Source organism: Vidua chalybeata, chromosome 7 (assembly GCF_026979565.1).
Source record: "Vidua chalybeata isolate OUT-0048 chromosome 7, bVidCha1 merged haplotype, whole genome shotgun sequence".
Lineage (NCBI taxonomy): Eukaryota > Metazoa > Chordata > Aves > Passeriformes > Viduidae > Vidua > Vidua chalybeata.
This window is the reverse complement of record NC_071536.1, coordinates 34896411-34914816: the sequence shown is the minus strand read 5'-3', so window position 1 is coordinate 34914816 and position 18406 is coordinate 34896411. Positions and strand designations below refer to the sequence as shown.

Below are 18406 nucleotides of genomic sequence, written 5' to 3'. Positions count from 1 at the left end.
AATCAGCTCCTCGAAATCAAAAACATTTCTAAACATGCCTTACATCTATATATGAATCTCCAGCTCAACTGGAAGTTTAATTCCGTATTCTGAGGTACATTCCTTCAGTTTCCTGGGCTCCATGAAATGCAATACAGATAGAAACGGTACCCAGGACTTGGGTCCTCAGCAGGAGCATCTCCTAATGCTGCTGCACTCAGTCAAAGGTCAGTCCCAGATACCAAACTCACAGAAACAGTTCCCTCACCCCCTCAAATCTACCTTGCTCTCATCCACACCTACAAACAGCTCTGCACAACCTCTGAGCACAGACCTGGTCCCCAGGCTCAACAGCTGGCCTCAACTCTTTGCATTCTCCTCTGCATTAATTTTATTGCAGCTTTCTAATTGCATTTTTATATGTTTTAATTTAATTTCTATGGCATTAATTTTATTGCAAGCACATGAGCATAATTGTGTTTCTTTGGATTCAATGCCAAAACTCAGAATAAATAGAATGACACACACATACATCAACTAAGAAAACAGAAAAACCTGCTCCTTGCTTTACGTGGCACATTTTTGGCTCACTGGCTGGAGTTTGAGAAGGAGTTTCAATTTTCTTTGCTATCACAGACTTGTCTGATCACTGATGAGTCATTTGGTCTCTCCATGCCTCAAGCCCTCATCGCTGGGAATTCTGCTCAGGACTGCTCTAACTCTGCAGTGAGGGATGAGAATATATTTGTTAAAATATACTCACATGTTTAACAATGAGGACCATGTAAGGATGAAGAAAAAGATTTATTTGGAACATCTTATACAGGATTTTTTAATATGCAGATAAGAAAAGGGCATTTGGAGGTAAAGCTGATGTCATTTGGTTTTTTCCCCTCCTGTCAGCCTTTCCCCAAATTATCACCTCACCCTCCAAAGTTGTTGCCAGTTTTAGGTTTCTATTCATTTCAGAATCTAATATTTTTCTTGATCTAGATCACTTATCCAGCATTTCTGATAAGGTTATAAAAAAAAATTAAAAATCAATATTTGTATTGCTTAATTCCACATGGTATTTTACAGCTATGCTGAAACAAAACAAACCCAAGGGGGTGGACAGTGTTATTCCACTCCACCCCACCCTCTCCATACTGAGCACCCCAGCAGGGTCCTGCTCTCACCCAGAGCTTCCCTGCTGACAGCTCACTGAAAGGAAGAAAAGACATTTCAAATGATTGAAATGATGAGGGGTCTGTTTAATCAAAACAAAGAATAACGGGAAAATAACTGCTGGTTTCATCACTGAAATCAAGAATTCAACGATTTTAACCCCCTTGTGTAGGTGAAATTCTTCCCATACTGAGTTATGGAGCATCCCCACAGTATATATCTATAAAGGCTAGGATTTGCACAAGGGATTAAGGGACTTCTAGCAGCTACCCCTGTTAGACTTCAGCAATACTTCCAGCCTAACTCTCACAGTCTCCTTCAGAAAACCTTGCCAACATTGCCAGAAGCTATATTTAAAGCTTTTTTTTTTCTTCCCTTATATCTTTTTAGCTATCCTTTATCCCAAATGGTAAGCTTGGACTTGTTTCATTATTCTCTTCTGTGCAGTGCCTGTTAATTTTAAGTAGGATCTGTTGTTAGGATTTGAAAAGCTTTTGAAGCCCAGGTAATTATTAGCCTCAGACTTCTGTAGTTTAGGACTTGCTCACACTCTGCTGCTTTCCTTACCCTTTTCAACTCATTACAAATGTTTCCTAATTATTAAGCATATGTGACTTGTGAGCGGCACCATATATTATTAATGGGCCAGTCTCTTAGAACTCAGTGGAAAAAAATCAAAACTCCTTATGAAAAGTTGCTACTGTGAAAGTAGTAACTTTTCATATTTAATATCAATGAGGCTTTACTTTGTCAAAGGACCAAAGTAATGTGATTGTATTAGAGGCTAATAGCATGACATTTTTCTTCTGTTAAGAGGCTTGCATTTTCAGTACCATCTAAAGGGAGACAATTTTTCTCCTCTATTTTGAGGCTTGTCTTGGTTTAAAAAATAGCTAAACTCACATTCTGCCTAGCAGCAAGTTTTAACAGCAAAGACCCAAATCCAGAAAAACAGTCTCATAATTTAAACAATGACACTTAACTATGCAACTGCAATGGATGGAATTAAGAAACTTCTAGATTTGAGTGATCACCCTCTTTCCAAAAGTAGCTGGGCAGCTCTCAGCTCCCTGAGCTTTGCTGCTCTTTGAGGTGGGTGATTTAACAAAACTGTTGCCACAATTAGAGAGGCTCTTGGGTGAAAAACCTGGGCTGTTTGGTCAGTGGAGTACAAGGTGATTTGCAGCTCGTGGCTACTTGGAGGCAGAGGGGGCACACGCTCTTCCTGAATTGATTTTTACCTTGTTAGTCTTTTAGGCTCGATTCAAGTGGGAATACACCAATTTCAACATGTCCATCCATATTACCCCTCCAGGTCAAAACAAAAGGAGATTGAGCTCACTTCTGTAGCAGGAAACAAGTTGCTGTGGCCAGGGCATGAGGAAGAGGAATAGCTGCAATGCTGCCAATCCAATCAGGGCCCTTTGGAGCCTCACAGAGCTCTCCACCAAACCTCTGAGGCGCTTGCGGTAAAGGACAATAATTTCATTCGCCATGATTAGGCAAAAGAAAGGTACGATCCAACAGCAGACAAAATGGGAGCCTAAATTAAATCCCAGGAGAAGATTTCACAAAAAACAAACCCCCTAAGGCTAATGAAGTTGAATTAAAAACTGTTAAATCAGCTTACGAACAACTATTATCACAAAGTGCTCATATAACACTTTCACTGGCCAAATATCAGATATATGAAAAGGGGGAATACAGCCAACAGTATGTTCACACATTTAGTAAGGGGAAATTGAATATTCTGCCTAACACCAGAAATTAAAAATCAAGCAGGGAGCCAATTTACTCATAGAGATATTAATAAAGTTCTCAGTAATTTTTATAAAGTACTGAATAGCTCTCAATTATTTTATGCTGATAAAAAAAAGAGCATGTTATATTCTTTAAGAATTCCATAATTTTTTTTGAAGACTGTTTCAAATAGATTAAATTAAACAAATGAAAGCAGCAGTCCCTCCTAGAGGGACTTTTAAACGTGAATTCTGACTTAAAGGAGACTTGGGTAGTTTTGATTACTATGATGCATTTACTGAACTATACAGTCTTTGCAATCCCTTGAATAAATCTTTCAGGGGAGGATATCTAGATAGATTTCTAAATAATAAATATATCTTACTGAAATATAATATAAAATTTTTAAGATCTGGGAAGTTGCACTTCCTTGGGTCTTTGTTGTTTTTGAATAGACTAATCACAATATTAATGCAAGACCTTTATAATACCAGAATCCTTTTTAGCTAAAATGTAAGTTATCACCTCTGCTCTTTGCCTGAAACAAGAAACAATCCACATTAGATGAGATCATTTCAAGTGCCAGCAAATTTGCCACAGAATCCAGCAGTTGTGTTACAAAACATTTACTGAGTGATACTGAAGGAGGAAAACTCAGATGAAGTCTTCAAGCTGAAGCCTAAGACATGAAATAATTAAGGGAAAACAGAAATGTGCGTCTTTCAGAGCTGTTTTAAAGAGTATCTCTTCAAAAAGATTAAATTTCATCCATCACTAGAAAATAAGAACAATGTGACTTAAGGGGCTTTCTTTATTAGGCTGCAGTTGCCCAAATTTCCAGTAGCACATAAATTTAAGAGTTTTATGGGGTCTAAAACAGATTTGACATGAGGTCCAATGTAAGTATGTCATGTTTGACATGAGGTCCTACACCGGTTCCAGGAGTTCCAGGCTCGTCTCACTGCAGAAACAGGTGAGAAGCATCAAATAAGGACATTTATGTGGACTTATTGTCCTGTCAGAAAATAACTGTACCTGCAACTCTGACCTTCAGCACGCACTGACAAAATCTTCCTGCTCACAGCGGGTTGCTTGAAAGTCATCTCAGAAAACTGTCACTGAAAACAGAGGGGTGCTGAAAAACTAGATTTCAGTAGGTAACTATTCCATTTTTGCTCAATAATCTGTGCACAGCTAAAGAAAATAATAAATAATTCTTCACGTTGAGCAGCTGTTTTTCATGGCATGGGACAGAAAGAATCTAACATTTTCCCAAAACTGTTGCACTGGTGTGATTAGATCAATGAATTGATGTCATGCTGACTGAGAAATTAGGGAAAAGGAAAGGGAAGATTGTGTGTTTCTCCCAGCATCTCACTAGAAACTCCTCTTCAGACACTTGAGTGAGCTCTCTAGAACTGGAACTGCCCTGCAGTTTCCACACAGTGGAAGGCTGCAAGAGGCAGCTGCCAGCAAGCACTGAAAATTACCCCAGTGAAAAATGAGGAGTAGTCACTGTGACAGTAAAAATTTACCAGCAGCGACAAAGAGGTGTGAAAGTAAGTATTTCACAAATGGAAAGTGAGAGGAAGGATGGCTTACAGCTTGTGGGCAAGAATAGACAATATATGTCATGAAGGCCTCTAGGAAGCTCCTGATTCAAATTCATGTGGAGATGGGTAAGAAATAAAAGATAGCAGGCTGTGGATGTCTTTTATTGGACTTTAAGATAAAATACATTTGATTAAGGGGGACAAAAGAAAAATATAGAAGTTTCTGACCTGGTGAGACCTTATCTTGGTTGAGTGTTGAAAAGAAGTTTTAACCAGGAGAAAGAGGAAGTATGGGGACTAGAAACCCCATGAATGTGTGGAAACAAATAGGCACAAGTAGTAAACCAAGCAAAAAAAAAAAAAAAACCCAAAAAAACCCCTTTCATAATCCCCCCGTGCACAAATCCGGAGTGCCAGCTTAGCAAAAAGTAACAAGACTGAATTATTTTCTCAACCTGAGCAATGACATTCCAATGACCTTTGAAAATGCTTATGGTTTGAGTCAGGTGCTGGCTGAGACATGAATCACAACATGAGCTGTATGTGTGACCCCAGAGCTGCAGCTAAAACCAGACAGGTGCTCAGCCAGGTCAGGGACATGAACAGCTCTGGGAGACATCCCAGGCACAAAACCCCATGTGAACACCTAGCTGAGAATTACAGGAACGTACTCCAGGATGGAGAGAAAACTGGTGACTATTAATGGCACAAAAGCATAAAGGCTCTTGCTGGTGCTTTCAGCTTAGAGCAATTTCAAGCCATACCACGACCTCAAAGCACATTTTATAAGAAGAAATTAGACACAATTTCCCACTGTGGTCTAATGAACCAATACAAAAGCATGAGCAAATCTCATTTTTAAAGGGCATGTGCAGACTACAGGTTTAACTGAGAATCTTAGGAGGAATGATTCATAGAAAGTTCCAAAATTTCTGAAGTAGAAAAAGTGAAAAATGATCAAACACTGAAAGTGAGTCAACATCTAGTAGGAAATCCCAGATGCAAAATTGCATTAGTTCCAGCACATTTCTGCACAGAGGTAAGTGAGATTTTAGTGGAAACAGCAGAAGATTTACTAGAGGTTTTTTTCCCATTAAAAATAAACTTTCCTCCCTAATATAGACAAGTTCTGTGAGGTGGCTACAGAAACACACAGATGAATTGATAAGAAAATAAATAACTCCTCTTTATGTGACTTAGTAAAAAAGCAGGCAAAGAAGGTTTTCTTTCCATTTTCTTAGAGGTGTGTAACACCAGTATGAGTGTTCCATTTCTGCAGATTAATTCAGCAGCAAGGAAGCTTGATGTTTTGTTTTATTGGGAAAAATCAAGACACAGCAAAGTGCTTTCAAAACTGCCTGCCTGGAAGTGGAGAACTGAGGCACGAAGAGCAGGCAGGCCTCAGAAAACAACACGCGGCCTTTGAAATGCAAGGGAAAATCACAGCAACCATCCAGACTCCAAGGAGAGCCGCGGGATCCCTTCCTTGCTAGTTAACGGGATGCAAGAGTCGCCCCCAGGCTACAGTCACCTTTCCATCAGGCTAAGCCTGCTGGCTTCTTTCATGTGTTCGAGCAGTTGTGTCTTACACCATCCATGAGAAAGCTCGAGGCGCTGCAGATGGGAAAGCAAATGTGGAAGGAACAGAGCCACCTCCCTCTCATTCCCGAGGCTGGGAGTGGGACAGGACCACGGCACGGCACACCACGTGATGTCCCTTCAGCGTGATCCAGGAGGAAAAATGCATGGGACTACACTCAGGGAATGAGAGCAGCACATTTTTTCCACACTCACCCCACAGGTGATGCGGAGTTCACACACAGCACCTTTACAATCACCTTAAAATCCAACCAGGGCAAAGATGACAAAACAAGGAGGAAGACCTTCAAGAAGGAGAGAACAAGAAGGATATTTATAATGAGAAAAGAGGTGAGATTGCTTGAAGATACAGCTTAATTACAAGGAAGGATTTGAAGGAAGAGAGAGAGAAAATGCTTGACAGAGAACAAGGAGACAATCATGGGAGCCACATAAAAGGAGCCGAAGAAAAAGAATGGGAATAGATGATGTGAGTGCACATTAACCTCTCTCGTTTTTTCTCCCAGAGACTCACTCCAAAGTTAAAAAATGCTCTTGGCTATTTGCCATGCATTTGGTGAATCCGAGAACACACCCCTGCAGGCCCATCATGGGTCTAGATTGGCCTAATAAATCACTTGTCCCAAGACAATGCAATTAAGCCTAATTAGCCGATAGCTTTATTCCTAAACAGTATCTTCCCAAGGGAGGTTTTAACTTTTGGTTTCTAAATTAGCTCAAGGAGCTAAATTGCTCTCATCTCCTTGGCAAAGCAACAGTTCATTTCTACCTTAGCACAGGATACTTCATGCACTCGGGGGACACGTGTTCACTGCACGAGTAGTTTATTTACATTAGCCCACAATCTGAGTCCAGTAGGAGCAGGGAGAACCCTTCTGGAAACAGCAGCACGTTCACTGCCACCTGTCACCACTGACTTTCCCACCTGGCTGCACTCAGCACAGCTTCCCTACGAGTCTCTGTGCTGCTTCTCCAGATCCTCTCCTTGACCAGGACAAGGTACTCTGTTCTGATAAAGCTTCCAGTAGTGCTGAGATACTCACAGGAGACAAATTCAAGTGGTCAATGAGAAATGGACCATCTTGGCCTATTATATGAGTAAAGCCTGAGTAGAAGACTCAGTTTGAGTAAAAAAATCCTTCCCTGTGAGGGTGGTGAGGCCCTGGCACAGGGTGCCCAGAGAAGCTGAGGCTGCCCCTAGATCCCTGGAAGTGACCAAGGCCAGGTTGGATGGGGCTTGGAGCAGCCTGGGACAGTGGAAGGTGTCCCTGCCCATGGCAGGGGGTGGAATTGGATGGGATTTAAGGTCTCTCCCAATCAAAATCATTCTATAATCCCATGATTCCTAGAAGCATTCTTTAGTTCTTTCCAGTACAGTAGATATAAAACAACCTTCCAAATCCTTTTATGACTGTCCTTTGCTTCCAAATCACACTCCTCCAAAATTACATTATTTTAAGCAATTTTACAGGGGCTCTTTATTTTGGGGGTTATATGACTCTAAGTCAAAAAAAGACTAATGTAATATCTCCCCATAAATCAAGAAAATGAGCAAAGAAAAACTCAGTGGGAGCTACCAGTCCTAGAAGATGTAGAGTAACCTCTTGCAAAACAATTACTGGAGAGAGAAGGTTTGCACTGGAGCAGAATGGGGATCCAGAGCACCTAGGAAAAATGGGAAGGGGAAAGTATAAGAAGCTGAAGTAACATATTTCTGTTTATCTGACACCAGGATTAGAGTTCACACAAAAAAAAAAAAAACTGTGCAGGTCTCTATAAAGAAGTAGCAGGAAGCTATTTGTGCTCTCATATTTTCATTGGCATCAAAATACCAAAAGGGGAAGTAGTATAAGAAAAAGAGCTGATATCTCACCTCTGTCTGTGAAGAAATTGGCAGAAGATGCCTTTTGTTCCTCAAAGCTAATATGAAATCATTACCTTTTTGCTTCTTGCTCTTTTAAACTTTTTTTTTTTTATCCTGTGGTAAAAGGCAACGCATTCTTTGGACATCAACTTCTTCCTGCACATGCAGCATTTCTTCACATCACAGAAACTTTTCACTTTTAAACACTACCTGCTGCTAGTGTGGGCTAAAGTCTTGATAAACCCCTTCATTTTAAGCACTGTAGAGTTTTCATTTAATCCTCTGCAAAGGTTTATCTATTATTTTCCCGACTGCTTTACATACATTTATTTCCCTTTCATCTGTTTAAATTGTGCCTTACTTAGTTTACTGTCTCAGGCTCTGCAAATTTGCCTCCTCCTGTCCCTTTCACCCCCTGACAGAAGAGCTGAACCTATTGCCCATCTACAGCTGCAAACACCTTGCTGGGAGCACCTGACTCAAGCATCTTCTCCCCCAGGTGCTCACAAACATTCACATTTCATTGCAGCTAAATCGCTTGGTAATTCAAGTTATCCTTTTTATAAATGGAGAATTAGGGAGGGAGCAAAAAGTTTCAAAAATTAAAATGAGAACTTTTCTGGAGCTCAAACAGCTAGACAAGCAAACTTTCAGTATTAGTAGGTCACTTCAGTGCTCTCTGTGTGTTGGAAACCTCCCCTCTGCAACACTTACATGGAAACCTGGTGGCACAGGCTGCATTGACCCGATGGTTTCAGTAGTATTTCATAGCTCTGCTCTCTCCAGGTCCTTTTTTCTTTTATTTGAAACCTTCCCATAAAGAAATCACTCTCACACAATTAGCCAGGAATATATTGCATTGTGATATATAGAGCAGGTATTAAAAAAGCTATTTGAGTATTAAGAGAGACTTCAAAGGAGGTGAGATCATGGGAGAATGGGGATAGATCAGACCCATATATGTCAGATTGATTCAGTGTTGCTGCTCTAAGGAGAAAGACGGGGACTAGAAAGGACTACCCCCCATACTTGGGTACAGATGTTAATTAGGCTGGTTACAACAGGTTACTTTTAGACCCATGGCCCCTGCAGTGAATTAGAGAACCATCCCAAGCTAAGGCAGGGTGTTTGCAGGACTGCAGGATGGTGTTTGCAATGACACAAAACAACAGCAGGACACAAGAGATTCTATCACCCTCAGCTTCCATCTGATCTAAAGATCAAGCCCTTCCCTCAGGCATAAATCCTTTCCCAAGATACTGAATTGCCAACTTTATAACTCTTGTGGGAAGCTTGCACTTCCATGAAGAAGAGTGGGACTGGTTTGCCTTTTTTTCTGCTGGGACATGCCAAGGTACTACTGATTTACATCAGGTTTGGGTTGTGGGAGTTTGCAGCGAGGCAGCCCCAAAGCAGAAACAGCTCTGGCATGGCCTCATGTAGTGATGGTAAGGCTATTAAATACTTTAAATGCTTTAACAATTCTATCCCGAGTTGCATTTTAAAAGAAAGCAGCAAATAAATGTTTTGTTGTTGGAGGGAGCAGCTGGAGAGGAACCCAGTTTCTTAAACTGGGCATAAGACAAAGCATACTCACAAAATCAGGAGAAGTTAAAACAAAATACCTAAATTCCTTTGGTGATGTGCACTAGCTGGGTTTGGGGGGTTTAAAAATGAGATTTTGGACCGAGCTGTTTTGATTTCAACAAGTCCTTTTTTGCCCCAGCCTCAGACAGTAAAAGACAAATGTTCTGCCTCTCTGGATTACAGTCAGAACACACATTTTCCCATTAAGACACAAGAGATTATTTCCATATTAAAATAATTACCTAGTCGATAACTTGCAGGAAGTATGAAGGATGAGACAAATTAGAAAAATTTATATAAGTGAGTAAAAAGTGACTCACCTAAAACCGGCAGTGAGTTAGAACAGTATTTCAGACAGCTCAAACGACAAAAGGGTCTCAGCTGGATTGGAATTTAATTCCCTGCTTATGTGTGGGCTGAGGTGCAAAGAAACAAGTGGTTGGTGCCTCTGCTCTTGACTGAAGTTGTGTGGCCACTGGGTGTCATCCTTGATTCAGATGACAGCCAGAGACTCTGCAGCTACAGCACAGAGCCTGCAACTTCCCGAGCAGTTAAATTCCACTCTATTTGATTGTACAACATACAGCAAATTGCTCTGCATTTAAATCAGCTATACAATTGAATACTTTGACATAGACAAATTCTCCTTTGTCTCAGTGCCTTATCTGGAGACCTGAAATGGCTGGTTGATGGAGGAAAGAAAGAAAAGTACTGCAACCAGGCCATAGGAGCGACAAACAATTTGATGAGTGATTATCAAATCTCGGGAAATATGAAATAATCGTGATTAAATAATGCAGAGGGTCGATGCAGGAAGTTTGGAATTATATCCTTAATTTGTCCCCAGGCTGGAAAAGCCTATTCCGTATAGGTAATTTCATTTAAGATATTCAATATCCAGATTCAGTACACAAATTAATGACTATGTATGAAGGAGCTGATTCAGGAAAAGCTAATCTAAACTCTTATCTACAATACCAAGCTAGTACCCTCAGAAAAATTCCAAAATGTCATCAAGGAGGAAAAAAACCTGAAGGTCCTTGATATTTTATTCATTCCACCTATAGCTATTCTGTAATTTTTCACATTTTTTCCACTGTTCAGCATTTTCCCAGTTCCCCACAACTAGGATCCATCAGAACCACACAACCAGGTGTGGCCATGGGAGCAATGCCTGTACCTGGCAACAGGGGAGCAGGAAAAAACCTTTCCAGAAGAAATATCCAGATATCCAGTATGTTTTGCCCATGTTCACATATAAGGCTGGAATCAGCTCACAACAGGTCATCTGTCATCCTAATGAGTTTTCTGTTATGGGTGACTGAAAAGAACTTATCAGCATTATTTTGTTATCTCCTGGGAGTCTAGACAGTCTGAAACCAGCACATAGTACAGCAAAGCTGCTTATTATAATAATATTTATCTCTGGAACCTGATTTAGTTTCCGTTCTTCAAGCTAAAATAAAAGGAAGTGCCAGTAATAGTTCCAAGCATTACAACCAGAAATGTTTACATTGGTCAGTGCATTAAAAATATTTATTCCACTGTTCTTAATATACACAGATAGAGTATAGCCATAAAATGGCTTAAATAACAGGTATTTTTGTTAATGCAGCTAACCTCAGCTGATAGCTCAGCTTTCCATGGATTATACAGTCTTTCAGAGCAGATCTCCATGTAATACTTCCTAGCTCTTCCAGTGGATATAATTTTAATGAAAACATGCCACTACTAAAGAGCTATTAGGCACAAAGTTGAAACTGCCTTTGGTTTTGTTCACCAACCAAAGACTTCAATGATTATTTAAAATCCATATTTAAAGGAAGGTGTTAAATATTCTCTTTATATTAAGCAGCCTCATTTAGGATGCTTGTTTTTAATATTACCAACACTCTCTTTTATGGTTCTATTTAGTTAAGAACTGATACCAGACTTAAAGGAGGAAATGCATTTTAGATGTGAGGACATGCATTAGCAATTTCAAAATTTACTAAAGTTAGTGTAAAGCAATCCATCTGAAGTAACAAAGTCAGAACACCATATTGTCAAAATGTTTACAACCCTTTTCATTGAAGCAATAAATCAGTAACAAATATTAGCCCAATGAGTTTTTATTGAAACAGGAATTTTCCTCTGTTTCTATAAATATATGCATAGATACACATGCCCATATTCTATGGCTAGGAATTGACACAATTTCACTTTCAGATCTCAGTTCTGAAAGGGAAGGTTCTTTCCCATTTAAACTTCACAGCACCTTTTATTTGGGAATTTATTATTAGAAAAATACTTACACTGGTTTAATAGTCTTGGAATGCTTTTCATGAATGTAGGCACCAGCAAGGCCTCCTGCTCCAGAATTTAAATACTGCAAAGAATAAATCAACATGTACATGTCGTGCTCATTATCTGTAAAGTTCCCTCACCCTGATCTATAAAACAAACCAATTTTAACATTTCTAGTGGTTTCTAGATGGAGATATTAGCATTTATCACAAGGTGCTGATGGAGGTAAAAGCAGATATATTTTTTCAGATTAGTTTTAAAAGTATCTCTCTTGGCTTACGTATGGTATTTGAACTCTAAGAGGCCAGAAAATTGAAGTACATCTGAAACAGTTCCACATATATTTGCTATATATATATGTGTACATAAAATGTATATAGCAAAGTCATGAAACAATTAATCTGCGTCTGGCAGGTCTTAATCTCGCTAGGAGTCAAAGGAACTAAAGATACTCTGTGATCTGAAATTATTAAACCTTGCTCTGTGATCTGAAATTATTAAAGCTTAGACAAGAATATTCTCTTATTTAGGGACCACATCATAAAATATTATAGCTGTGAGACCTTCTTGGTGTGAGAAATAAGAGAGGAACCTCTGATCCCATGTCCACAGGGCAGATGTTTAACCACCACCAGTAGCCATCTCACATCCACAAGACCTTGTAGGTCATTGCCACTGTTACTTTTTGGCACCACTCATAACAAAGGCACCATTGAAGTCAGTGTCCATCTCTTTGTTGCGTTGAATTCAAAGATTCAGCCAAGTCTTGCTCAACTGTTCAGGTGCAGCTTTTATTCAACTGACCTGTGTGCTGACCCATGAGATAAGTGACATTATGGAAAACAGTCTCCAACAATGAATCTGTTTTACCTTGTAGGAGCACCAGCAGGCAAAATCTACTCCCCAGTCATGCAAATGAAGCTCTACATTCCCAACAGCATGAGCCAGGTCAAATCCGACAAGGCATCCCTGCAGGAAAGAGATGATTATTGGGCTACTTAGTAAGATAATCATCACTGTGATATTATTTTGAAAAGAACTCCTTCAGAGCTTAACTTGCTCTTGGTATGTAGGCTACCTAGAGACTTTTTACAGAAGCAGACAGTGATAGGATAAATGTGAATGGATTTAAACTCAAAGAAGAGAGATTTAGCTTAGATGTTAGGAAGAAATATTTTTCTGTGAGGCTGGTGAGACACTGGAAGAAGTTACTCAGAGAAGCTGTGGCTGCCCCATTCCTGGAAGTGTTCAAGGCCAGGTTGGATGGGGCTTGGAGCAACCTGGGATCATGGAAGGTGTCCCTGCCCATGGCAGGGGGTTGGAACAAGTCAATTCTTAAGGTCCCTTCCAACCTAAACCCTTCTATGATTAATCTATCAAGTCCCATCTGTTGTTAGTGATTACTAGAAACAGGTTTTCTACACCACAGATACACGTAGAAATCAGCAATTTTTCTGTGATTTATCTTCAGGGATGCTTGGATAGGGTTTAGATTTCTGAGGTTTTGATTGTGCAGTGAAGTGGAATCACTTGAAACGAGTATTGAGAACAAATGCATAAACACAAACACTTCCTGTATGGCACAATAAACCCCAGGCAGAGACAAAACAGTAATGGTCATCATGATGCCAGTTACCCATGAACAATCCCATTCCAATAAATATTCATGGCCAAGGCATCCCTGATATTTAAATGAGGAGGACCTTGCTCTTTGGGAATCCAAATGGATCAGATAGCAGCTTATGCAATGCCTTGATCTTTTATGCTTGTCATTAAAAAGAAGGATTCTGTCATTTCTCTGTGAAAAGTCTTGTATTTGCCATAACCACAACTTGCACAGGAGACTGGGAAAAAGTGGGGGGGGGGAAAACCACAATATCTAAGGACTGAGAGATTTCTAGATCTAAAAGTATGAGTTTACACATGAAATAACCACTGGATGGCAGCATTTTTAAACTAAAAAGTTATTCTAAGCTTTGCTATTTATTTAAGAGCAGAGAAATAAAACTGCTTTTTGTGCCTGGACTACAAATTAAATGCTATTTTGCATTTTTCTTTTAAAACACAAACAGCTTGCTTGCAAGCAGCAGGGTAGGAATAAGAGTGAGAGCACAGGCTTCAGAAAAATCAACGTCCAATAATAAAACAAAGAGTTTTTTAAAGAATCTCCTGCTGTTTCTTGCATGGAGGGAGCCTTAGCTAAATTATTTAAGCAGTACTTTGGTATATTTAATCTTCTGTATAAACTAGATAACAATTTGTACGGAGCAGCATTTTAAGAAGATGTGACACGTTAATTCTAATGGAGACATTCGTGATGTTATCAGCTTGAAAAGTTGCTCCAAAACGATGGGAGGAAAACTCACTGCCATAGCATTTGCGTGATCTAAATGTTGGAACTAAAGTCCCAGTAAATAGCCGTGGTGGCTTGATTTCACAGGGACACGCAGAACTGAGTTAAGAGAAATCAACTGAAATGGTGAAGCTAATGCAGAGAGGCAGGGGCATGCTGAATTCCATTGGGAATGCTCTCATTCAGGGATAAAATGGCTTTGGATCAGTGAAATCAGCTACAACAAACTAAATCCAATTGCCAGTGAATGAGGAGGTTCTCGTAGGGTTTTAAGGCATTAACTTCAAAACTTCAGTTGACTGGATTTAAACCTTAACAGGTACGTGCATCCCACACAAACTTTTGGGACCAATTCTATGACAGATTCACTGGTTTCAGTGGAAACCAGGAAAAACAGATGAGGGCCTTGCAGAGTGTGGGTGTCTGGCTGTACATTTACAAAATTGAAACAAACAAACAAAAAAAATGAAGTTGCTCATAAAGAAAAAGCACATAAGAAATTTAATTCTATAAATCATGTGCCAAAATCAGTTGTCCTTTACCTGTCTGTACGCCATATACTCTGTAAAAAATTATGTTCAACCACATAATATCAAATTATTAAAATACAGTAGGTGGGAGGTAGGAGGAGACACCTTGGGACAGTGGCAGGTTGGATGCCCTCACAATAATGAGGTTCCATAACCACATCCACACGCGTGACCTTGACATGGACAAACATTCTTGGGCACCAAGAGTGGCTGCAACAGATCAGCTTGAACCCACAAAAAGAGCCCACAAAAAGAAAGGCCATTCACATAAACACCCGTGGGTCATCCTCCTGAACTCCTTCAGCTGCTCCCCACCACTTTGAAGCTGGTTGGCAGATCCTACTGGGCACTGTTTAACAAGGCATGGGAAATTCGGGTTCAGCGCTGGCAGGGCTCCTGCATCGTTTCAGAAACGCCCACTCGCACCAGTTTGTTCGAGTCGTCATCTGCAAGATGGGTTGTGCTGGTTTGCTTTCCCGGGGAGGTGTCTGGCACTTGAGTCACACAAACAGCAAATGTTTAGCCACACAGATTGCATGGAAAAAGTAAAACAAACTGAAGCAGCTCTCCCTGCACAAGCCACGCAGAACCAGGACTGCGTGGGAACGGCGCTTCACCAGACTGGGGGGAAACAGAGCTCTCCATCTGCTCCGGGCAAAGGAGAGGACATGTGCTCTCCCCTGCCTCTTCCGTTTTATTCTAACATCTAAAAGTCATTTCTGCCAAGTGTCTGGGTAGCTGCTGATAACCAGCAGGTAACAACTCAGCATGGACAATGACATTTGGAGAGAGGGAGAGAAATGACAGCTTCACGCCAGCAAAGCTGGGACATTTAGAAAGAGAGACAGGAAAGAAATGAAGATGAAGGATCTTAAAGCTCTTCCTACTGGGACTCAAGAGATTAAAATATTTTACATAACGGTACAGAGTCAGTGGAAAGTACAATAAAACTTATGAAATGAAAATTGTATTTGAAAGGTAGAGTCTCCTAAAAGTCAGCTATTTCTTCACTTGTAGAGGAATAAAACAACTCAGCCTCCTCCATCCTCTAGAGCAAGCTTGAAAGTATGAAACAAGGAAAACTGTTACATCCTCCTCAGCCTGCTGATGAGTCTCTTGCACAATACGTAGTAATTTCGATTTATCTGAGAGACCTTAGATGGAAAAATAGCCTGAGGTAATTTTTCAAGCTTAATTTAGTTCATTTAATATTTAATGACTTAATGAAGCTGTCTATGTGCAGAGCTTTCACTCTGGGAGGAATCTTAATGTACGCAGAGAACTTAGGAAATTGGCTTAAAAAATGTAAAAGGAAATCAGTAACTTAATTCATAAATGATTGACCTCAAGAATCCTAGGACATTTTCCAGGCCTCCAGAGCTCACAGCTCAAATCTCTAGCCAAGCCCTGATAGGGCACAACACTGTGGGACTTTATTTCAATAGTACATTAAAAGAATTATTAAGATCATCTGTGGAGGACTTTTCTCTCTGACATGCTAGCTGACAAGTGATTTTTTTTCCCTCTCTCTTCTTCTCAAATGGCATTTTCACCTTGTATTTTCCCTTTCTGACTCATTTGCTTGTCAGCTCTCCCCAGTCTATTTTCTGTTCAGGAGTGCAGGGTCATTCACCACCCTTCATCCCTGGGAAGAAGAACCTTGCATTTTTGCTATAAACATGACTTTTCAGCCTTATCTGCTTTTAAAAGAACTTTCAGCCTATCTGTGACAATATGTTGACTAGAAGACAGTTCTGGATTCATCAGGTCCAGAAGCTCTTGAAGGAGATCTGGAAGCCCAATTAAAGCCATGTACAGATAGATAGACACTAGTGATTCTGCTTCAGCAGTTGTTTTTGTTTTCCTCTAATCCAACGGCAGCTCCTAACTCCAGTTTTGGCCTGGGGAAAAAAGGAGAGGAGACAATTCTTTTGAAAACCCCACATTTCAGGCATTTTGATAACCAGAAGCCCTGAGTCCAAGATAAGAAGCAGGGAGAAGAAATGCTTCTTACTAACAGAAACTCTTCATCATTCAATGATTTCATGTAAATATTTGTGATAAGCAGAAGTTGAAATGTGGTGTAACAGTTTCTTACATAGAAGGTTTGTATAAACATATAAACATCACTTAACCTGTGGGCAGAATCTGTAAGGACATTGAGCTGAGTGTATCTGACAGGAGGGAAATAAAAACACGACTGGCTCATGATTTTCAAGCCTTAAGGGTACTCAAACAGTTCTTCAGGTTGAATTAATTTTGCTTTTTCAGTATACCAATGATATTTTAGTTCATTAATCTACCCGGATCTCAATCCTGCACACTTGAACCACTAGAAATTCAATTTGATGTGTTTTTTTTCTCTCTCTCTCTTGAAAAATTTGTGGAAGAAGAGATTCATGTCTACATTATGTCATTTCTAACAGGCATTCAGATGGAAACAGGCCTTTGACATCTACATGTTCCTGCTGGAATGCTGAATTGCTGTCACAAATTGCTCTCCTTCAGGAACATGATACAGTCTCTGGGTAAAGTGTGTGGTGTTTTTGTGTGCATCCCTGTGGAAGCCCATACTCCTGAGTTAATACTATTATTATTATTTGCACTGCCTTGCAGATATTTTAATCTTTCTCCACCAAGTCCTGGTTATCTCCTCAGATTTTATGAACATCAAATCCATTTTCCCTCTATGTAATAAGCTGTGAGTAATAAGCTCTCTCCCAGAACACTACTTTGGGGCAGTTTAGAGCTATGAGTGAAACTGCATCTCTTCCACATATCCAAGTCTGCAGCCCACTGTGGTAAGCACATTTCTCTCTCTCTCAGGATTTTTTATAAAGATGCACAGAGAGAAATGAAAGAGAAAACAATTTCTATTTCTGCTCCTTGTTTTTCTCTTATAGAATGTGTTTAGAAAATTGTTTACCTAGAGTAATCACTTAGATCATGGTGCATTGTTTGGGCCTGATGGCCAATCAGATCCACCTGTGTCTAGACTCATGCGAAGGTCACAAGTTGTAAGTTAGTTAAAGATAATAGTTAGAACAAATAAGTTTTGTAGTTTTAGTATCTTCCTTTATATAATATATTAATGTATTTTAACATAGTTATAATAAAGAAATCATTCAACCTTCTAAATTAAGTCAAACATCCTCATTTCTTCTCACTAAGTTCACCAACATCTACAAGAGCCTACAGTCCAGAGAGCATCTTTGGAGAGGTGGTAAAGAGATAGGTTTTTCCCAGGTTTTTCTCTCTCTTTCTCAGACACCTTTCAGGCACATCACAGAGTGGCTTTCTGGGAAGCAGCACTGAAGACATGTAGGTGTTGGCAGCTGAACGAAAGCTCTGCTGCCACCAGGAGAGAGAGAGAGAGTAGAGCGGTGGGTGGCATCATCCTGTTAATAACCTGTCTTCCCTTTCTAACATTCCAGCACAGTGGAATTGTGATTTTTTTTGTGGTCAGCAAAGTGCTGGCAGACACTCCAGGAAAGCACCATGACGGTGTTGCTTTTGGAGCTCCTGCACAAACCCACTTCCCCTGCAGCTGACTCCCCACATTTCTTTTCACCCTGCTTTTCTAGATCAATGCCAGAAGTTGGTTTTGTTTTTTGCTGTTTTTAACACTGGGTTTTAACACCAGGTGCTGCTCTGAGAGAACATTCCCTTTTTATATCCCACGGGCCCTGCACCAGCTCTCACACCTGCTCTGCTCTCCCAGGGGGGACTTTACCATCTCTTGCCATCA

The 18406-nt window shown here is 40.1% G+C and overlaps 1 protein-coding gene across 3 annotated transcripts in view; it reads right to left on the bottom strand.

The window, feature by feature from the left end:
* KYNU (kynureninase) overlaps positions 1–18406 on the bottom strand; it is a 61189-nt gene that overhangs the window by 11931 nt on the left and 30852 nt on the right. For all 3 annotated transcript variants that reach the window (XM_053948318.1, XM_053948316.1, XM_053948317.1), the window contains exons 9-10: positions 12646–12744; positions 11784–11857 (exon numbers count right to left, since the gene is read on the bottom strand). In XM_053948318.1, coding sequence (XP_053804293.1) covers positions 11784–11857; positions 12646–12744 — 173 coding nt within the window. The remainder of the gene's footprint in view (positions 1–11783; positions 11858–12645; positions 12745–18406) is intronic.